Source organism: Phoenix dactylifera, chromosome 9 (genome assembly GCF_009389715.1).
Source record: "Phoenix dactylifera cultivar Barhee BC4 chromosome 9, palm_55x_up_171113_PBpolish2nd_filt_p, whole genome shotgun sequence".
NCBI lineage: Eukaryota > Viridiplantae > Streptophyta > Magnoliopsida > Arecales > Arecaceae > Phoenix > Phoenix dactylifera.
In genome coordinates, this window is record NC_052400.1 from 2214620 (window position 1) to 2239387 (window position 24768).

General features: G+C 34.6%; 1 protein-coding gene across 1 annotated transcript; it reads right to left on the minus strand.

The window, feature by feature from the left end:
* Positions 1–1642: 1642 nt before the first annotated feature.
* LOC103713125 (L-arabinokinase-like) lies at positions 1643–23604 on the minus strand. Its single transcript, XM_008799940.4, is given in 30 exon segments — positions 1643–2037; positions 2352–2555; positions 2956–3027; positions 3753–3918; positions 4115–4333; positions 4592–4668; positions 4757–4852; positions 4958–5001; positions 8912–8999; positions 10428–10509; positions 10592–10722; positions 11095–11220; positions 11371–11454; positions 12235–12400; positions 12486–12655; positions 13586–13642; positions 14581–14700; positions 14800–14909; positions 14999–15101; positions 15205–15258; positions 16084–16146; positions 16224–16291; positions 16471–16528; positions 17016–17082; positions 21560–21636; positions 21790–21873; positions 22024–22049; positions 22052–22091; positions 22177–22284; positions 23253–23604. Coding segments are annotated over 30 exon segments (3015 nt in total). The 5' UTR covers positions 23361–23604; the 3' UTR covers positions 1643–1890.
* Between the last annotated feature and the right edge of the window lie 1164 nt (positions 23605–24768).

Consider the following 24768-nt stretch of genomic DNA (forward strand, 5'->3'; position numbering starts at 1 on the left):
CTAAAAATATTTTTGAATTAAATAGTAATGTTTAATAAAAAAATCAAAAAATTATTTTAACTTTACCAAAAAAAACTAAAAACGTCTATTTGGAAGGAGCTCTAAAATGAAGATTCTTAAAAAAAAACTTTTAGCACACGCGGGTGGGAAGCTATTTTAGATTTATAAATTCTTTTTCTTTAGACCAAAATATTCATGATAAAATCATATAATTACAGAAAGTGTCCCTTCATACCATAAAATACAAAAAAAATTATGTTAATAAAAAATTAATATATAATGATAATAATTATAATATTTTATATCAAAATATTGTATTATACCATAAATATAATATTATATTACATTATATCATAATAAATTGATATGTTATATTATATAATATCGAATTATGTTATATGATTATGCTTTAGTATACAATATTATATTATGCTATATTAATATAATATTATATATATATATATATATATATATATATATATATATATATATATATATATATATATATATATATATATATATATATATATATATATATATATATATATATATATATATATAAAAGAAATATGATAGTTTTAATTACCGTGACTACAACGAATCAAATTATCTGGAGAAAGATGGTTGGGCTGACGAAGGTGCCGGGATCCAAGTGGGCCGACACTGCCATCCTGAGACGCCAACACTGACGTGGAATGCTCGGAACTGCTGGTGGTGTGGGTGGCGTCGGATGGAATCGACGTCGGTGGGAGAGCCGGGGAGGGCACGGGTGAGTCGTAGTTGGAGGGGCATCCAAATCTCGTGACCCCCGCCACCGGAGGACCAAGTCCATCACCTGGGCTTCCCAAGTGAGTGGGTGAGTGATGTCCAATCTATGCTCCTATCCTTGTTGCTTGACCTTTGAATGTATTAGGATCTTCCAAAGATCTTAAAGCTATCGATCATGTGTTCCGAGACTGGGCTCTTTATAGCCTCGAAAGTCGAAACCGCATCTATCCTTCCTTTCCACTCAGCTCTCATTGGGGCTTGGAAGGATGAAAAAAGGTTATTTGGATGAATTCGCCAGCTTGGGAATATTTGGGGGAGGTTGCTTGGATTTGACACCAACAAGAGATGTCTGCTTTAGCACTAGGAGACCATGTTGTAAAATCGACCGGCCGACCAGGTGCTGGCGGTGAATCACAACCAGTGAGTGGAGTGCTCCTTTATACTGCAGGCACACCGAGTGACAAATGGTGGGGCCGCCTACTTTTTATTATTAACGGGGTGCGAGTGGGCTGGATGGACCTCAATTCCATCCCTTTCATGGTGAGACCCAATCGCAGGTGCAAAGACTCAGACCAATTTGAAGGTGGAAAGAGTGCAACCATACGTGCACGTCCGGCCGAGGAGCAAGGTTAGATGATGAGCAATGTTGGCACAAGGAACAAGGTTCTGGCGGAAATGCTTGGTGACATTATAACGCAAAGGAAAACGCTCGCCACGCGCGCCCAGAACCCAACAAACCAAAAGGAAAGGACAAAAAAAAAAACACTCCTTTCCCTCTGCCATCCCCAATTTTCTATCTTTTATAGGAAAGCCTGATGAACACATTGTTTTCTGTTGATGAACACATGGCATGTTATGATAGGCAGAGAGAAAATTCAGTCTTTGTTCTGTCACATTAAAAATCAATAATAAAGCATTTAAATTAAAGATCTATATCATTGATCTATATCGATGAAAATGCTTAGAAACCAAAAATTACATACTTGGTGATGGCTAAACTATATATCATGTCGACAAAAGAATAGATAGTTAAAATGACATTAGATTATGTTTTGTTATGATTTAGGCATTAACATCAATTGTTCCTCTCTTCTATGTGGGAGAACCTTACATACTGGGGCTTCAGGCCCCCTTGACTTGTTTCATGTTCCCATCCGCTGAGGATACCCGACGTCGCAGTCTTAAGTAGCCGAACCTTCCAGCACCGGGTGACGAGCCCTCAAAAATGATCGGCAGATAGCCAGTGGCAGCTCTGTACCTTTGCTGAATCTGATAAATTTTAAAACAAACATAAGGATGCAAGATTGCCATGCATGAATTACCAACCTAAGTTCATATAAAACTAAAAAGCAGGACAACCAAGTAATGATGATGAAACTTGAAGAACAATTATGATTGTAAAGGGGGATACTACAACAATCAGTAATTCCTCTTCGGCAAGACGTGATGCCTCCTATTCCCAAATCCGGAGTGATGGCTACCAATATTATTGTCCCCCCATTGTTATCATTCAAAACAGTATCAAACTTATTTCTTTGGTAATTCTTAAACTGATGAGCAACCAAGATCTTTAGAAAAAATACCTCAAGAATTTCCTCGCTGCTCCTAATGCAGTTCCTTCCAATAACACAAACTGAGCCACCTGAGCCTCCACCAGTGATTTTTGCACCAAATAAACTAGAGCTTTCACCGTTGGATGATTTTCTGTGCTGCATTTCTTGCACCAAGTTAACAAGTCTATCTGTCCCATCCGAGCCAAGTCCACAGTCATTGTAGCTGTAATGGCACTGCAGCAAAGCAAGAATTGGATGGAAAAATTTACTCTCATATGCAAAACAAATATGGAAACATTGCTTTTCAAATTCAGGATTACAAGAAGAGGACTGTGCACAGACTTTACTATAAGTTTGAATTTGAAAATTGTAATTACATAGGCTATCAGGTTTATGCATATGACAGAATAAAGAACTTTGTTAGTGGAGAAAGTAGTTCCTGACAGGAATCCTGTTGACAAAATAACAAGGGCAATCAAAATTTACACGAAGGTGATAGGTTATTTAAATTGAACTGGAACATCTTATTACTGTTTTGATGACAAAGTGAAGGATTTAAACGATATTGAATAATGTATTGATATTTTCGGAAAAAAGGAACTTGATGATTGAGAGAAACTGAAACTACATTTACCTGATACGTAAGTTCTCCGAGGGCAGAAAGCTGTTCATCTGTTTTGGCTGCAGTTAATAATGCTTTGAAGGCCTGTATGCATTGTAATACCACGGAGCGGTAAGTTTTAAGTTCTAATCAGTTTCCATGATGGAATAACATAATAAAACTGACTGTAGATTAAACAAAAAAAAGCATGTACAGAATTACCAAGTGTGAAAACAAAACAAGTGTGAAAGCAGCACCAGCGTCAGGTTCGTAAGAACAATATAATCTTCTTCTATCTATTTTTTGGTCTACTCAGAAGAGTTAAAATTTTCTGTGGAGTGAAAACTAATGACTTGTAGTGTGGCATGGATTGTCTGGTGTTGCAATTTAAAGGCTTCTAAATTTCCATCCTAATAAAACAATCATGATTGTAAGAATGTCTGCATAGTCTGTATATTAGTGTTTCGAAATCCTCATTTTTTGATGCAAAATTTGATGAGAATCGTAAGCTTATAGAACCAAAGCTCAAAAGTATAATATTCCACATGGACATCTCTATGTTCACAAACAGACTGTCACCTAACAATGATCAAAGCCAGTGGGCATTTCTTCAAAGTTTCTGACACTAAATACACAATGCTAGTGCTAGTGGGTATTTGACATATCAAAAGTCAAACATTTGCCTTGCTTTAACAAACAACTAGCAATGGATGTAAGATTGACCAATATATCATCGAACATTTCAAGGACTAGTAAACAGATTTGCAAATGCATGGGCAGGATCTATGCAATTTTAAAAAGAACAGCAATACATAATGATAAGAGCTAACCTCGACACGGAAATTTTCATATATCGGATGTTTAGTAGGCGCCTTCACTGCATAGGTGCACTTGGGATCAATAACTGTTACGGTATCATTGTGATCTGTGTACTTATTTATAAATTCTTCTCCAGCTATGCACTCAGGAAGCTTCTTTCCATATACAGCTTCATATCTGCAAAAAAGATCAAAAAGAGCGCATACTTTAGTTTCAAAAAGATACTCAAATAGCTTTGTTCCAGAGTGAAATCAATATGTCACTGTTTTAATGTTTAGTAATGCAGTGCTTAACAAAAGAAACTTTCATTATTAATAGGTTACGAAGACGAAGATTGAATAGCAAAATACATCTAATATTAAAAATAACTTACCTGTGTGGCGAAAGGTTACATAAGCAATTCAGTGAAGATTCAACTTTAAGTAGCTCAATGCCATGCTCTTCAAATTCATCCGAGTTCATGCCATCCCCTTGTTGAGGAGTACTTACACTACCTAAAGACTGGGACAGTAGGTTAGAGGCTGCAGATTTTATCATCTGAAGCCCCATGAAGGTGCCTATTCTCACAGACCTATAATCAGTGCCACCAACACTGCAAACAGAAATAGTTGGTCAGAAGGCGAAAAATAGTAAAAAGTCCATTCATCAGCCCCAAACTTAATACAAGACTTTTTCTGGGGATTAAAAACAAAAGTCCTATCTTCTATGGTAAAAGGACTAATATATTAGCCAGTGCATCAAAAATATGCTTAAATTGCAAAGAAGAGATAGCATTTGTCATATTTACACTGTACTAATTTGACTGGTTGGGAGCCTGGCATTTAACTAAAGATTAGGGGAAGATGTCTACCTGTGCCGTATTCCAGAATCAAGACCCCAAAATCGTATATGAGTTGGAATTGTAACTAGCTCCTTTACCTCTGCAGGCTGCATGAAAGAATACCATGGCAAGCAGAATCAAGAACCCTATGCATAGCAACTAGAGCAATGTTTCTGCAACATGAGTGGCCCAAACCTGGCAAACCATGGCAAGCAGCTTGTTAGCTTCCCCGCAAGCTGATGTTATTTGGTCCATCACTCCACAAGGAGCTCCAACAATATAATTCTCGACCTGCGCAAGATTAGCTTACGAACAGTCTGAGAAACTATAATTCATTTGCATCACCACTAGACAATGCGAAACACCTGATCAAGAAACTTGTACATCAAAAAATACCTTTTGACAAAGCAATGCAAGATCCCTTGGATCAATATTCAACCCTGAAGACATGAAAATCAACATTGTTAATCCCATTGATGAGTTTCCTCAAGAATACGGAGAGATCATAATATACAATGTGCAGTTTGAAACTCAAATCTTCAATAACAACAGTAAAAATTTAAGTCTGGAGAACATACAATTATTCATCTTGTAGCATTAGTTGATGAAACTAATATTAATTTAATTGCAAATATGTCCAGTGGGTACTGCAGCACCTTAGAGGAAGCAAATATGTTCCATAAGTTGAGATTAGGGTATAGAAAACAACATAGTATTGTATATACGTGCAGTAAAAATCAGAGGATGCCTCGGGAAAGGATTATATTTGTGTTGATAAAGATGAGACACAGGAAAGCATTACTAAAAAAGGTAACTTTCAATAAAATGAACAATTAACTCATAGAGCCAAACTCAAATAGATGGGATACGTCTCACTGGATATGGTTATTAGCCAAGATATTTCTGTACACAAAATGACACACAAATCCACATTGACAATGAGCAAACCTTAGCATGCATATTGATAAATCGTAAAAAGCAGGATATACTATTACATGTTAATAATGTATGAAACATGCAAACCTACTTATATAAGAATTTGACAAACATTAAAGCTTTAAAGCAGAGTTCAAGAACTTGTCTGTGTCAGACTATCCTATTCGACCCATTACCCATTAATAAATGTGGGTCTGATTGGGCTGAACCTGGACATTTAAAAACTGTTCCTACTGTACCAGCTCACTGGGCCAGACAGCATGATTAAAAAAGAGAAAAAAAAGGAAAACCCAAAACCTGATGGCCAGGCCCTCTTACTTCTTTCTTCTGTCAAACGTTTCCTATCTCAGTGTTTGGAGACCATCTCATTGCCATCTCCTGCCTCTGCCTTTCTTCCTTCCTTCCTCTCTTTCTAGCAGCAGCAAGAGCAGCCAATTCCAGCCAGGAGAAGCCCCAAGGATCTGGCAAAAAAATCCCCGATGCCAGCATAATTTAGTGGTTCTCGTGAAAAATCCTTGATCAATGCAGATCTATGGACATAGGCAAGGATATGGGGGAAATCCCCAATTGCAACATGGACCAATGGCAAAGATGTGTCTAGTTTTGAAGTTGGGTCCTTAAAGGAGGTATAGATCACAAGCAGAGACAGATTTCTTGGGATTTTGGTGTCAAAGCTAGGGCAGGGAGAAGAGAAAAGAAAAGAGGCTATGGCATTGAGGAAGGTGGGAGGACCTATGTCTGGACAACCTGTGGTTCACCTACACTAGAAATGGTGTTTATGAACCAATGCCAAGACACAACTGAAAATGAGCCCTAATTTTGGGTCTTAGTCAGTTTCGGTGGTTTCAGCCTATTTCGGCTGAAGCTGGCTAGTTATGATCCAGTTTCGTGGTTTCAGTTTCAGCTGAAACTGATAGAAACTAGTTAATATTTATTTTGAATATTTATTTGTATGAAAATGAGCCCTAATTTTGGGTTTTAGTCTGTTTCAGCGGTTTCAGCTTGTTTCGGCTGAAATTGGCTAGTTATGATCCAGTTTCATGGTTTTGGTCAAGTTCAGCTGAAACTGATAGAAACTAGTTACTATTTATTTTGAATATTTATTTGGTATTTACAAACATACTAGAATCATTTCTTTATTTATTTTAGTGCATAGTCCGTATAACAGTAATTTTCACTGATTTTCTTTTTTTTTCCTTAAGCCAAAAGAGGAAATAGATAGCAAATTTAAGTACATAACCCGTAATGGATTGGAACCTTTAGAAAAGCCCTTACTAAGAGACATAATGAGAACTAAGACAAACAAGGTTAGCCAAGCTATGCCGAATAGGACTGGTTGGTTACTGGCACAGTTAGTTAGTCGATTTAGTAATATATAAGAGCTGCATTTTTTTGGCCTCTGTTTCTTCCTTGCTCGATGTGCAGTTTCGAAGCCCGCCGCCCCCAAGCCCATCCCAGGTGAGTTTCTTGCCCCCTCTCTTCTCCAATCCCCATCGTTGGAACCAAAGAATAGTGACTCGAACTTCCTTCCTCTCCCACTCTCTCATTCTCTCTCCCTCGGTCCCCATTGCCAGTTCAGAGTTCTTGAAGCTCCACCACGACAGCTCGAACTTCCTCCACCCCTCTCTCTCTCCATCCCTTCTCTCCCTCCCTCTCCCTCTACCTCCCTCCATCTCCTCTCTCTCCCCTTCCCTCTCCATGAATGGCATGGTATGAATGTGTCGCCTATCAGTACGAGCCTCAATACTGGTTCGGTAGGCCTTGAATGCAAATAACAAATCCAAGATATTTCAAAGAAATAAGATCCTTTTCTACATAAATATATGATTGTAATTATACACATTTTATTAAATAAACACTTAACAATAGAAACATGAAAATTCAATATGTTTATGCGTTCTACTAGGAAAATGAAGAACTGAATTCATTCAACACTACAAAAATGCAAAATTGTCAAATAATGGATTTTCAGACAACTAAAATTCAAGAAGCAAGAAATATATGTATGTTCAAAGTACCTTAAATATATACTTGTTCATAGTAAAAAATACTTAAATATTCACTTACAAGCAATGTTAATTTCAGCCTAAAATTATTGAAATGAAGAAGCCTATATAACACAAAATACTCTAAATTGCTGATTAATGGCTTTTCTTGATTTCTTTTATTTTTATTATATTTTTATTTTTGAATTTTTATTGATTTTTTTTGTCCAAAACTCCAAAACTTAGAGCAGAACCTCTGAAACCAAAATCCCAAGGACATAGCCAATACCAAAACGAAACCAGGTTTCCCAATCTTGGGCAACGCATGACCTAGGCACCAAGGCAATGTTTGGTTCCAGGGTAGCTAATCAAGGGGGCAGATAACTTTAACTAAATTTCTCCATCACTTATCAACTAATTCATGAATCTGAAAGGGTTTTTTTGGCGACTGCTCGCTTATCCAACCCTTGTTGTTGACATGTAGAAAATGCTATTTGGTTAAAAAAGGCATGGGTTAAGTGACTTTTCTGGCTATATGAACAAAAAAAGGCAGCATGAAAAGAGAGGGGAGAAGTGTAAAGCAGGGAGGCAAAATGAAGGGGAGCCTGGGGTGGTTAAACTTACTCCCCACCCCAAAAAAAATTTAACCAGGTTAGCCAAGTAAAGTCCCATTGACTACTTAATTGCAACCGTCAAAAAAATGATGGTGTTTCGCTGGATAACTGATTAACTATGGTTTTACCATTCCAGCATCCAAGCACAGCCCAAAAGGGTCAGGATGAGTCAATAATTAAAGTGTGAGAAGTTTAAACTGGACAAAAAAAATTAAGATCCATCCTCCTTTGTGAGTCCAAATTTGTCCAATCTGTTCCTTCTGATTCATGAATACAAAAAAATGGCCTAATGATTAAATCTGCAGGACTTCACTCATCTGCCCCTTAGCTTTGTTACATGTTTAACACCACATCTTACTGATGTCATACGTATTAGGGGCTACATTACATTGGCATCTTATGCATCTATAAGAAAAGGCAAAATTTTCTCAACAAAGACAGAATGCAAAAACTGGAACTAACGTTAGATGTTTGAATGTAATAAAAGATTTCTAGTATAGTGTCCAATACCAAAACAATCTCCAAGGATTCACGATCTTGAATATGTACCTAAACAACTAACAGTGCATTCTACATATTATAAATTATTAATTTAATCAAGATCAATACGTTATTATATATGAGCAACTATGCGATTGAAGATTGGTTTGACCGATGCGGTAGAATTTCTTAACTAAATATACGAAATTGTTTACCGGTGTGAGCCTACAACTGAGGAACATAAGACATCGATATCATTCAGTTTCAAGCAACTAAATATAGTTGCTTTCCAAGATAGTCATTTCCAGAGGAATGGTTTATACATAAAAACTAACCATGAGCAGCCGCAATTGCGGACATGGTGGCTACTTCCACTGCTGCTGAAGAAGAAACACCCTTGCCTTCTGGAACGGCAGAAGAGACCTGAATCATGCAGAAATATCATAAGAAATGTAGGGTCAGATTGTGTGCAACTATATCTTTGATAAGCTGAGAATAGCATCTTGGCTTTTAAGTCCATAAAGAAAGAGCTTGGACAAATGCTACAAGACAATCATAAGCCAGATAAATGCAATTATTATTCTTTCTCATGCTTCTACCAAAAGGAATGCCGATCCACCTCTTAATCCATTTTCAGCTTAAAAAATGGTTAGGAATGATCTTAAAGCTACTACAGATGGACTAATTTGGTTATACGGCACCATATAAAGATCTGAAGATAATATATATACTTTTTAGCTATGCATAAAGCATCATTTGTACTGCAGTTCTTGAAGAAATAGAGAGTTGTTGAAAAAGATAAAATGCACAATACCCGTGTGCTAGAATCCAACTTTTGACATAACAATGGACATGTCTTTTACTGATTTATTCATATCTTAATTTACTCCAACATAATTTCAACAACAATCAACAAGCCATGCCTCATACATTTGAGGATGGATAATCTTGTTAACCACTTAAATCAAAGATCACATTCTCTCCCTTGTGATCAGGGACTATAGATAGCCAACTTAGAGCCTGTTTGGTCTTGTTGCCACATGCCAGTTTTCTTTTTCAAAAAAAAGGGAATAATCCATTTACTTTTATCTTGTTTCTAAATTTTCGAAAACAGGAAATAAGTTTGGCAATCATCATTTTGTATGTTTACAAACAAGAAAAATGTAAAACACCTTTGACAGTTGTGTGGTGTACTGGAGGCAGCAATTATAGTAGTATAGTAGGAGATGGTAGCTTTGCAAACAGTAAGCAGAAAACATATTCTTCAAAATATATTTTTTGTCACTTATTTTTTAAAATTTGAAATTAATATAAACAGGTCCACCTCATGCATTCAAGGCCATCATTACTTCTTTTTCCTATTTTAAAAACATGAAAAAAGAAAACAGCCCCTAGACATTTAGCCTGGTTAGGTTTCTCCAATCTCCAATGACAGCTGAACAGGTTAAGTCATGCTTCCCACATGTTTGTTCCATGGAGAGTGGCGACAAAATATGCTAACTTTGGTTTTTGCTCCCAAAGTCAAGCTCCGTGTTTGATTTTCATGGGAAAATTGTTCTTTTGAGAGATAATGGAGAAATTCATATAAGTGAGAACAAAATTCCTTTAACAAGAAAATATGAAGAACTCCATTGGATGCTTCAATTCCTTTCCCACCACACATGCCAACTGGAAAACTATACATATCTATAAGATCATAAACATGTGATATAGTATCTCTTCACTTAGTTGTTGAACCACCTTAAACTTTTTGCTATGAACTGCTAGATAAAATGTAAACTGTCACATATCTTGAAATTAATAATTTTAGGTTAGGATATACAGCTAGTTGCATTAGGCATGACGTCATACCAGTATGCATATACTGTCTGCAAAGCACACGCCAAGCTCAGTCATCAAGACAAGAATTGTTCCAGCAATATAAGCTGCCCATCTGAGACAGAACACATATTAATGAAACAATAAACGACATAACAATGAATTTAATCATCATTTTAGGGAGAAAAGACACCCACTTCTGAGACGGATCTTGAGCAAAGTATTCATGGGCTTTTTCATAGGAAATTGGATGCTCACCATCCATCAAGTCTGATAGGTCCATATCGAAGGTTGGTGCACGGTTACTTAACTCAGAACCAAATGACACCTATATAGGCTAGGAATCAGCAATAGCAATTTTTTATAAAACTCAGATTTAAAAAATAATATATAGGCATTAGTAACAATTAAGTTCTTAAAACTAACAAACATAAAGACAGAATAGTATCTTAGAAGAATAATGTTAACAGGAACAAGTAGGTAAACAATCAAAAGGATGTCTAATAGTTAGAAGAAAGTGCATTTAAATAATGATCAAGGGCATTAGAAGGCGTGTCAAAGAATTCACACTACATGGTTAATCCAGATTTCTAAAAGGTAAAGAGGTTTGTGGTAACTTTTTACCTGGACTTCAATGTGGCAAACAGACTTGTTACAAAGAAAATTTTGACTTAAAAAATGAGTATGTTATATGACGTACAATTTGTAGCACAGGAATAGGTCCATGTCCTTTTGCCTGCTGACGTGCTTGAGCATGTTTCCAGAGTTTTTGCCCGCTCGGATGGTTCTTCTGAACAGCCACATGGCAGGCATCTCTGATAGGCATCTACAATGAAGGAACTGGATGGTGTTAAACAAACCAATGAAGAAACTTTCGTTCAGACTTCAAAGAGGCATTTATCTGTTCAAAACAGCTGGAATGAGCCATAAGGGGTTATTGGTTAACAATATGCACTTGCCAGGAAAGGAAGCTAACCTGCAAAACCAGGCTTCCTGAATAATCTGCAATTCCTCCCATGACATCCAACCTTCCAGGTGCTCTTGCAACATAAATTTCTTCCTGCATGAGAAAAAGAAGCCCTGAAGCATGCAGCTAAATTATAACTATTTACTGGGGTCATATTATACTATCAGCTTTGTTCATTTTCAATGCTCTCAGGTCAGATTTTTAATAGGCCAACATTTATACAAATATGCACGACTATATGGCAAAATAAACTTCTTAGAAGCTTTGCATATATTTATAACATATGTTTCCGGATTGTAAAATCTGATAGGTTAAAAGAATAATCAGGCATCTTTTTCCATGACTGGTTATCAATCCGATCTTCTTCGGTTTGGATTGGCCTTTAAGGCGTTGAAGAAGGCAATCATGAGAATGATCAGTTGGATATATGGTACATGGAGACCCCAAAAAGAAGAGGGACTCAGATTTTGTCGAAGAATCATGGAAGAGAGAAAAAACTAAGTTAACACTGATAAACGTCACCAGAAGGATTTGAAAAGCAAGGATTCATAGAAAATGATTTAAGTGTAGATTTGTCTCATAGAAGGATTTCTAGACAAGAGCTAATTCAATAAAGATACGTCCACCAGCATGAGTTCATTGTTGAACATGCATGTCTCAATGTGATTGAGGTTGACATGAAGGCAAATCTGTTCCAATTGTCATATTTCAAGTTGCAGTTTAGCTGCATTTGTATAACAGAGTGAAGACATACAAGAAGAAATTTTAAGCAAAACTATAATAAACTTTGCAGATTGTATTTATTCCCAGCATTATAAGCAGAATGTGATAAAGATAAAAAGAGCAGGAGAAAAGAGTAAGCTAGGTGAAGACCTCCCAATTAAAGAGTGCTGCAGCAGCAATCCGCTCCCTTAATTGGCGCTTCTCAGGATTCTTTAGGTCAGATCCACCACCAAGTTCTGATAGGCTCTTCAGGAAAGCCACTGTATCGGATAAACCATGCAGATCACCATGGAGTATCTCAAAGTTCTCAATGCATCTTGCAATATATACAAGCACAAATCAGCAACAATTCACAGAACCAGCACTTACAGAATAACAAAATGAAAAGTTAAAGAACACACGATTCCACAAGAGAGGCATTCCCATTTATTTCAGTATTTGGTGCAGGGCGAAGACGAACTTCATTTTCAGCAAGAGAATACCAATCAGGAACGCCTATGTCTCTGCCAGGAGCTCTTTGTAGTTGATATCCAAGCACTATGGCATCACGCAGTCGCCTTGCTCCACTCAACTAAATTCATAAAGCACAGAACTAGTCAATTCAGTATGTCTCATGAGTAAACCATAAGGCATGACAACAACTTAAATAAACAAATAGATAAATTCAACATATTTGGCTAGCAGAGGAGCATACACAGAAATGGAGACATATCAATTAACTAGAAAAAGCAACCCAAAATGACAAAAATGTTTCCAAAGCAACCTTCATCGCATTAGAAAAGTTCAAAGATGTTAGTCAAGCATATAATAGATAGATAGATAGATAGACAACATGTGCTCGGGCGTGTGCATGCCCGCACACACACACACAAAGATAGTATAAACAGATCCGAAAGAGAAAGAAGGTATCCACCTTCAGTATACGAAAAAAGCATGAAACTTGAAGAAAAAAAAGAAAAGAAAAGATGCAGGATAAATAGTATGAGAAAAGGCCACACAAGTTTAAGCAAAAAAAAAAAAAAAAGCCACCCAAGTCTTTTTTATTCTAGAATAATAATTTCACTTTTGTATGATACGTTATATTGCTGGCTAAGCATGGTGTCTAGAAGAGTGTAACTCATGGTTTCAAAAATCCCCATAGAAGGATGGTATGACCAGTATCGTACCATTCTGAAGCGAATCCAGCACCAATATGGGTGTCAGGATGCTAAAACAACTGTACCGGTATGTACTGGGCATACGTGTTTGTACCTGGTGTACCAGAAGTACCAGACCAACCGTACTGGAAAATACCAAGGGTTCTTCAAATTTTCAGAATATGTTAGTTTCAGTACATACCATTGGTTCAGTAACGTCCCAATACCATACTGTTCCAAAGAAAAAATGGTATAGGATTTGGTACCAACATTTAAAAGCTTAGTGTAACTATTTTGAAACAAAGCTAACAAATTATACTAAGGTAGCATTTTATACAATAAATGAATCATCTACACTTACATACCTTATCTGAAGCACATTTTTTTCCAGTAGCTGTATCCTGTAGTATGCGGGCTGCCACCTGATCATAAAATTACATATGTATGAATTTCCACATAAAATTAGATGTCAAAAAATAGGAATTGTCAATAAGCATGAAACTATTATTACTCTCTGCCTGCATAGATTTAGTTAACATAGTTTCAGAATAGATAAAAAGACAGGTAATGAATGAAATTGCCAAAAACATTGACAGATTTTTTTCCTTCCAAATCAAAGGATGGGATAGCATGAGTTTTTGCTAAAATCGTTTGCGCCTGCTCTTGCTCAAACTCCATCAATATCTTCCCTTTCCCATTAGGAGATATTTAGCCTTTCCTTAAACAACTTGCTTGTTCGGAAGACCAAAACCAGAACCATTTGACCAAGAAGATCGGCAGGGTCTCAAGCAAAAAGTAATATGAATATCAATCAGATAAATGCATATATACTCATATTTCCACTAAATGAATACTCATGCAAAATCAGATGTAAGTAACATTCATATTTGTTTGACATAGACATGGATATGTAATAGGAACTTGTCATATACAAGATACAGCATTTACAATGGCCATACAATAATTAGTTGTCTACAGTATATATGCTGGGATAACTTGAAAAGGCCCATAAAATTAATTAGTCTTGAAACAAACAATATGTACCTATAGAATTAAATCCCGTAATATCATCAAAATTTTAAAAAAAACAATCTTTATTATATGCTGATATCAATATCCATAGCCAGATATCTGTATCTGTCTGTACCAAATACCAGATCTGCATTCTTATCTAGGTAATTTGGAAACAAATCTGATCCCGTGCCCGTCAGACATCCATACCCAGCCAATTTCAGATGCAGGAGGAAAAAAACGGCTATATAACATTAACATGTTCTCAGCTGTAGGTTTCATTGCAAGATAATAATCTGGAGAAGCTAATGACATTCTTAAGTATGCATAGCTACATAAAAGAGAATACCTCTCCACCATTAATGCCTCTCTCATAGCAAGGCTTAAGAGTAAGGGCACGCTCGAGATATGGAATCCAGTGTCCGGTAAGCAAATCTCTCCTAATCATCTCAACGCCACCGTGGTAATACTGCTTAGGAAAATAAATGGCTACAAAAAGTAAATTTTCTACGACTTTATCCAACTAAATTATTTTTTCAGGTCTAAAGTGAAGAGAATCATGCAAAACCTCAAGCATATTTCTTAAAAATGGTTCTTCATTAAAATAATCTCTGCGCACAAAGATAAATGGCAACTTGTACGCCAAAGCTTCACTGACAGTGCCATACCCAATTTTTCCTGCAACAATGGATACACGAAACATCAAAAATAAAGTATACAGTATGTTGTAAAGTGATTCCACTTTTATGACTACTCAAATATATTACCAAGCATGCAGTCAGAGGCTGCAATTAAGTCAGGCGTATATACATCTTTTGCAAGCTTTACAAAGTTTGGTGGAAGCTCTTGGTAGTCAGATGCACCACAGACCTTCATCAAGACAATTATACTTTCAGATATGCGAGTATCTCAAAATATTAACCACATATTAGCAGAAGAAAATCACAACTCTTAGCCTCTAACATGAGCATACCAGACATAACCAACCATCTGGTAACCACTCTTGCTTCAGTTTCCATCCTGCTGGCTGAAACAGAAGGATAAGAACCAAAATTGTATCAAAGTTAGAGAGACAATAATAAAATCTAACTCATGAATATCAAGAAGCAAATTCACAAACAACAGCAGAACATTCACCATCAAACTAATGATGATAATGTCCAAGGAAAGCAACCACAGAAAACATAAGTTAGTCTACTATAACATGAAATTATGTGTATAGATGAAAATTGGTGATATCAGGCATTGATTAATAATGATTTTCTGACTTTCACTTCATACATATGATGTTAAGATAGAATGCAAGAGACAATGATATGTCAGAGAAGTCAAAACTTTGGAAGATAAGACTTTTTTTCAAGGAACTTTGTTGAATAAATTATGGGCTTAATATACCCAACAGTTACTCGTGTCATATAAGTATGTTCCTATCAGGGGAATGGTGATTGTGATAGACTGATGTCGAAATATAAGCAAAAGCAGTGGCTGCATTGGAAACCTTGCTAGCATATGTGCAGGAATCCAGTGCAAATTATTATGCACCTAATAGATCCAAAGCAATGCCATCTATCCAGCTGTCAGATAGATGACATCAGGTGCAGCACTAACAGCCCAAGTGTACACAAAATCAGAATCTAAGGCAACTAGAACTGAGCCAGATACATCCAAGAAAAAGATACTGCATGTAATTGGTGAAAACAGCAGAGTACTTTGACACAGAATCAGCCAATATTTACTCAAAACCTTCCAATTTGGACAGAATTTGCATCTGACCGGAAAGTCAGCACTGAGCTTGCTAATGCAATGTTTAATTGAACTTTGTTGAAAGGCAGCTTATTGTTTGACAACTTACCTGTCCTCCAAAATTGAAAATAACTACTTTCACATCATTCCCAATTCCAAGTTCCTTCCTCACCTGATAGAACAAGAGCATTTAAGGAACAATAAAAGGAAGGTAATGGTCTGGAGAGTTACAGTTAGTGATATCCCCACCTCCAGTCGAGATTTGTGCAATCTTCTGACCACCAGAGGAACATCAATGACATCCTGGAAAGCAGGCACTGCAGGAAAAATAGGGAGGAGGAAGAGGGGGTGGCGGCGGGGAAGGGGGGGGGGAGCAATCAAGCAAGTGAAGGAGACAGACAGACAGAGAGAGAGAGAAGAGCATCTTTTGTATCAATATATTAATGATATGGATATAGTCAAGGAAATCATAAATTTTGCATGCCAGATAACATACTAGGGCAATATCCAGGAAGTCGGAGTAAGAATTCACAGTGAGAGTAATCTTCGGCAATCTGTAAAAATCATAGTTAAAAAAATAATAATAATAATTTAGCATGAAGGGAATTTACTGTGACAAGCAAGATGAATATCACAAAATAGAATGCATAAAAGGTCCTTGCATATGAATATAAAACTCCATTAATTAGATGACAGGGACAGATTGTTTTCTTTTTCATTGTAAAAGGAAGTGCATAACTAAAGGAATAACAAATGATTTGAAATGGAGATATAAAGGACACCAGAATGCTGTTGGTAGACCTTTCATAATGCAATTCACATAAGAATGCTAGAACTCAAAAGGACAACACGATGAATTTTTTCCATTAGAGTTGTAAACCACTGCATTTTATCATGCATTAGCCTACCATATAACCCTGAAAGAAACAAAAGCTTTTACTAAATTAATCAAGTTTAAAACTAACTGCCAGCAAAACAAAAAAGGAAAAAAAGATATGCATTTCCCACAAAGTATCAAACAAGAAAAGGAACAACAAGCACCTGCCAAACAACAGAACGATGATGATGCCCAGCTGCCATGACATATTCTGCATATATAAAATCCCAACTGCAAAAGTTGACAGATAATAAGAAAATCCAGATACCGGGCATGTTAACTATTACTCAGAGTTACTTTCAAATTCAATTACATATATCTAGGTATTCAAGGAGAATTACCTTGTTATTTTTTCCCGAAGGAGAAGGTATCATGATTCTATTTCAGATGGAAGATCTTTGGCGTTAAGGGTAATCAGAGAATTATTTTTAACTTTTAATCCCAATATCACTAAAATAGTTAAATTTCTCACATGTTTTTTCTCTACCTCATTTCAACAAGAACAGAAAAGTTCACTTTCAGAATCATGGTTATTTTTGTTAAAAATAAAAACACAGACTTACAAATTCATGTTCCTTCAAGGTATTTAGCCTTTAACTTACATGTCTGATTTTCACAAAAAAATTCTGAAATTGTGATTATAATTAAGAACTGTTTAAAATATGTACAATGCTGAAAAGGGTGAACAAATAGTAACAATCAACAAGGAAAACAAAATGTTGGTCTATGAAAACAGTAAGGTTAATCATCGTAAAAGTAGATTTTATCATTGTCAAGTAATGTTTCTTTTTGCTAGCGTAAGAGATTTCACAAGACTTAGAACTCCTTCACCTTCTTTCAGGATTTCCTCTAAATATCTTTTGTCAGGAAAAACACTTGCATATTCATCTTTTCCTTTGGGTTTGACCTCGATCTTTTCTGTATTACACTTAACTGGCAAAAGGCATTAAGTGTTTTGCTCTCTCTCTCTCTCTCTATCTCTCTCTCTCTCTCTCTCGTGCGTGTGGTCAGTCTCTAAGGTTGACAGGCCTTTTCTTCATCTCCTTTAAAAGCTTAAAAAAATAAAAATTTTGAGAGCATTCGCTTCTGCACTAAGGCCCTGTTTGGGATTGCTATTGACAGTAGAGCTTTTAAAGGTAGAGCTTTCGGAAAGTAGAGATTTTGGAAGTAAAGTTTTTATTAAAAGTTATTTAATGTTTGATAATTACATTTCTAAGTACTGTGGAACTTTAACATATGTTTGGTAACCAAAATGAGAAAGTGCATTTGGTATGATAAAATGACAATAAAGGATATAATACAATATAATATTATATAATATTATATTGTATTATATCCTTTAATACAAATATTATATATTGTATTATATATTATTATATAATATTATATATTATAATATTTGATGTTTGTATAGTATTGCATGGTGGTGTATAATACAATATAATATTATATAATATTATATATTATTATATTATTATTTTGTACAATATTATTATAATATAGTGTAATATAATATTGAATACTACAGCATAATAATATAACGTAACATAATATGATATGATATAATAATGTATTATTAATAGTACAATATTACTATAATGTAATATATTATTATTATTATAATTATAACATAATATATAATATCATAAAATAATATTGTAATATAATACAGTAATAAAATATAATATAATGGATTAGAATCTAATATAATAAATAGATTATACTATATTATAATTAAATATTATTATATATACCTAATAATAATATTATATATACTTAATAATAATATTATAATATAATCATATACTATAACATAATATAATGTAATATAATTTAATATATTATCATTTATATTATTAATCGTATATTACAATATTATTATAATCATAAGATCATATATTATCATAATATAACGATTATTATAATAATAATAATATAAAATTATGATTGTAATAATATATATATATATGCATATAAATGTACATATATATATATATATATAAATGTACATATATATATATATGTACATATATATATATGTACATATACACACACACACACATACATCTATATATACACGCACACAAATATATATGTATATATGTATTATACATAGATATATATCTATACATATATGTAGATATATATCTGTACAAATATATTGATATATATATATATGGACACATACATATATAAATATTATTACTATTATTAGTATTCTTACTATTATTACTATTATTAGTATTATTACTAGTATTAGTATTAATACTATTATAGTATTATTACTATTTTTAGTACTATTGCTATTATTGGTATTATTACTATTATTCATATTTGTTAGTACTACTACGAATTTTAGTATTATTAGTATCACTATTTTGGTATTATTACTATTATTGCAACTTCTAGTATTATTACTATTTTTAGTATTATTACTATTATAAGTATAATTACTATTATTAGTACTAATGCTATTATTAGTACTATTACTGTTATTAGTACTAATGCTATTATGAGTACTATTACTATTATTAGTACTATTATTGTAATTAGTATTATTACTATTATTGTTACTATTTTTATTTATTATTATTATTATAATTATTATTTTTAGTATTATTACTAGTATTAGTACTAATTACTATTATTAATATTATTATAATAATAATAATTATTAGTATTATTACTACTATTACTATTATTACTATTATTAGTATTATTACTGTTATTAGTACTATTACTATTATTAGTATTGTTACTATTATTAGTTTTATTATTAATAATAGTACAATTTACTACAATATAATATAATATTATTATAATTATAAGATAATATATAATATAATCTAATATAATAATAATGTAATATAATACAGCAATATAATATAATATAATGGATTAGAATCTAATATAGTAATAGATTATATTATATTATTATATTATTATATATTTAATAATAATATAATATTATTATAATATAATCATATAATAGAATATAGTGTAATGTTATATAACCTAATATATTATCTTTTATATTATTAATCGTATATTATAATATTATTATAATAATAACGTAAAATTATGATTGCAACAACATGTTATATTATGCCTATAATAAAATATAGGAATATGTTATATTATAATTATGTATCACTATAACAATATAATATATTAGTAATTTGTTATTATACTATATTATATTTATATATAATAATATATTATGATATGATGTAACATAAGATGAATTATGAAATTTGTTGGCGAGCATTTTGGTTATCATAAAAATATAATTAAAATCAAAATAGCTTTCCGACATTGGGAAAAAATACTTTTGGGAATAAGCTCCAAAATAAAGCTTTTCTCAAGTTGACCTTTTCAACTTTCTCGAAAAGACAAAACAATTTTTTATTTTTTTACCAAACGTCACTATATCATCCAAAAGTACTTTTGGAGGGCTAAAAAGTGCTTTCTGGCCCTCTAAAAACTTTACGAAATGGGGCCTAAAGCTACTTTTCCAATCATAGTTGTTATATCTTTCTTCATCACTCGTATATAGTAATAGAAAGTAAAACAATATAATAAGAGATGATTCTCCTTTTTTGAAGGCCATAAGATATATGAAATCTTGTAATCCATGATGTAACATCTTTTTCAATCATTAAATTGAATTTCCTTCAACAATATGTTAAAAAGGAAAAGGAAAAAATCATTAAAACAAATTCAAGATATTTGCAGAAGGAAAGATGGATTCCAAAAACGAACATGTGCTTGCAATAAACATCCTACTCTATAAGATAAATGGCAATAAAGAGGCTATATCCATTAAACCAGTTCAGCTAGGTGGTAAAGTGCTTGTGACTTCATTAAAATTGGAACATGAAACCTTCATTTCCTTAACAATGCAAAGGCACTATGATAATTCATCACATAGCCACCAATGTAAAGGAAGTAAACTTTTTAAGCAAGCAAAGACATTCAAAGAAGTTTAGCCCTAAATTCAATGTCACTTGGACATGTGAATGGTTGTAGCTGTCCAAGTATCCAGAAGCGAAGGAATCTTCTAAAATTTTGACAAAGGGACACACCGATATTATAGGTATGTATGTGTAAATATGTGTTAATGTGTGCATATAATTTAATGAAATTAGTGCTAATTTTTATGTTCAAATTAAGAGCTTTCATACAGAGGTCAAAACTAGACATGCGATGATGATGGCAGCATATTTTAGTGGAACAAAGTGTCAAGGAGTGTCATGAAATGTCCCAAGAGTCCAAGACTCTGTCAAAAAATCCAAAATTTGAACCGTCTGGGTAACTGTAACTTTAAGAAGTTTGATAAACAGGATAGGTTAGCCGCTCATTATCTTAGAGGGTGACCCTCTTCCAAGCTTATTCTACGGTCTTCCTTCGCATGTTTCTTAACATTCTCTTCCATTCAGCCATTTACTGTTATCCCTCCCTCAATCTCCCAATTTTCTGAATCCTAGTTGTAATAATTCATGCCTGAACCTTTCATATGTAAGGAGAAAAAAATGAATACCTTTATTCAGTCAGATCAGCTATTTCAAGTGAACACCATAAATATCATGTAGAAGATGCATGTAGAACCAGATTGTTAAAAAATTAGCAAGAAATTTTAGTATATAATGAATGCGAAAGTTGATCCTTGTAACAATAATCGCATGACAGCAAACACAAAATGACTTACCTGAAATTTGTGACACAAACCGAGCGAATCCCAGCATCTGCCGCTGCTCGGCATGCTACAGGAACGACATCTGAGACCTGTCACCAGTAGAGCAATATCAGTTATAATGATTAAACCAACAAAGAATGCTCCTCCTCAAGAAATATGAATAAGTTGATGTATTCAAAGCTCATAGCTCAATATTACGAGATCTTTTTCAACAATCATGTGCAGAAGAAAATAGCAAGTACCACTAAGTCAGCCTTGATAGAGTTCAGCCACTCCACTTCAGTTGCCAAAATTGAGGCTCGAGGCACCACAGCTGTCTGATGATACTGTATTTGGAAAAACAAAATGAAATACGGAAAACCATATACAAATACGAAAGTATTGGGGCATAGTACTCATTGACAGAGCAAGCTGACTACTAACGCTCAGGAAACATGTTTTAGGCAAGAGGATGGAAATGCATTTAGTCTTCGCACCTTCTCCAAGGAGGCAAGCCGGTCACTGTCAAAGCATCAGCTTGCACCGCTCCACAGTCCAACAAAACCTGCGATTCCACAATTTCAGCCACAGTATTCATAATGTGTACCAGCATATTTCTGATGGCAGGCAATTTCATTTTCCAGACTGACCTTGCGAATGTGGAGATTGGGAGACTGTATTTCAGTGGTAAAGACAAAGTCTGGAGCACCTGTAACCACATGAACATCATGCCCCGCAGCAATGAGATGCCGTACAACCTGCAAGAAAAGAACTTGTTTCAAATCGCCACAAAGCTTCCAAAGCAATCCACAGATCACAATTTATAACTCAACTTGGAGTCTCTGTTGCAATAGCTCTAATATATATTTGAGTTAAAATCATAGAAGAATTAAAGAAATATCTTTATAACTTTACTGCATGTTATTACACCTTTCTCCTAAATTCCCGGATCAGGCTATGTTTCCTTATAAAGATTCGATCCCTTTTTATGAAATAAGGACACAAATCTATTAACTATTGGAAATTTGCCAGAAATCAAGTGAAAAATGCATCTTTTTTCTACAAAGAGTACACTTTTTTCCCTCCCAGGAAAAACGAAAAGATATATCCAGCAGACCACATAAGCTAAAATTCTTTAAAGAAAAACAAAAAGAAAAATTATAAAGAATATCCGACTCCTCATCCGGCGGGATATTGTCTACAGAATTATAGAGGGAGAGCACGAACGTGGCCAACAGATTCGAAAATCCCGACATTTCGGCCACAATGGCAAAAAAAAACCCTCTGTTTTTAGGGTTTACCTTTAGTCAAAAATATTTGGATGGATTCATTTCAAAGACTCCCAGTTTCCTACAACTCTTATTAATCTCAGTACCCTTACTCGGCCACTACCCCTCTCGACTAGCAAGCAAGACGTTCATTAATTACTCCAAATTTGAGGGAAATAATCAAGTTAAAGATCGCATCTTATTCCATATTTTCCTAGCTAAGAAAAGAGAAGAACTGAGAGAAAGTTAAAGCTCGCATCTTTTTCCAATTTTTTCCAAGAGACTCCATTCAACTGTGAAAACCGATCGACTAAATTCCGGAAAGAAGGGAAAAAATAAAGAAAAAAAAGGAAACACTCAAGAAAAAAAAAACGACAGACTAAATTCTCGAAAGAAAGAAAAAAAGAAATGGACAAGGATGAGAATAAAGATGAAAAAGAATACTGCGATCGGTGCACCTCGACGACCCGGGTCGCGTGGCCGAACCCATGGCCGGTGACGTAGTAGACGAAGACGAGGTGCTCTCGAGACGCGGAAACCCCTTCATCTCCATCGGGAATCCTCATTGCTCCCTCATCAAAACTATATCGCAAGAAATGCCAGCGAGAAAGAAAGACCCTAAAACCCTATCGGAAAGCCTAAAACAGGTTCAGGGAACGAGGAGACGAGCCCCATCGAAAAACCTCAAACAATTTTAGGAAAAAAAAAGGGACGAAGGGAAGGAGAAAAAAGTTATAAAAATAAAGCGGAGGCGGAATCTCCCGGATTAATGGGAGAAGGGTATATAAAACGTTGCCCACAACGAGGCGGGTAAAACGCAAACTGCAGCGACCAAGTACGTGTTAAGCGCTGCCTCGTCACGCATTTCTTATTTAAGCGCTTTTTTTTTTTTTACTTGCATGCTTGCTTAAGCAGTTCATATCACTTAGGTCTGAACAACCTAGGCAACTCTCCCTCATCCACAGCATACCTTTCACATAGTTGGCCGCATAAGCAGTAACCTAGTCCGCGGTCTCATTTGTCTCTCTATGGGCTCGTTTGGTTCGCGAAAAAAGAAAAAAGGAAAGTGTGGTCAATGGGAAAGTAATGAGATGCCTCTTGTTTGGTTGAAGTTTTCAAAGAAGAAAAATAGAAAAGTTGTATTCCCATGAAAATATGATTCTTACATTTCATGGGAAAGTCTTTCTCATAAGAAAAATGGAAAAGTTACTTTCCCATAGACAGGAATCACTTTATTTTTATTTTTTTCCAAAAAGATACTTCAGCATTAAAAAGCATTAAAGACCTAATTTTTATTAAGAGCATAATAAAAATTATACATAACTTTTCCAAAAAAGTGGATGGCCAACCAAACATAAGCACTTTGGAAATTTGTCACTTTTTCATGGTCAACCAAACATGCCAAAAGTACTTTTCTAGGCATCCTCTTCCTAGGAATTTGTTTTCCAGAAATCATATTCCTAAAAGGAAAAATGCTTTCCGCGAACCAAACGAGCCCTATATATATATATATATATATATATATATATATATATATATGCTTGGCTTGAAAGTCCACTCCATCACTATTCATCTTCCAAATGTCTCGAATCAAAGGATGGTCTGACCCATCTTAGGCCTTCTAGATCTATCCGACCACCGTGGCCAGTGTCTCCCTCCATTTCATCGATTGCATGTTATATTTATAATGACAGTAGAATATAAAAATAAAAATACAGTAAAGAAAAAGTAATTAACTAGAAGTAGGGAGTGATGTACATCGACAACGCGGGTGGCGTGGCCAAAACCGTGACCGGTGATATAATACGCGAAGATTAAATGATTCCTCACCTCACCATTCCCAACCTTTTGCTTTTTCTCACGCGGAGAGGATGGTGCCGCCATCAAAATTAAGTAACGAGAGAACAAGCTATGGAGAGGAATATCTGAGGTTTAGTAATGGATGTAACCAGACTTCAATTTATATGCTGTTAG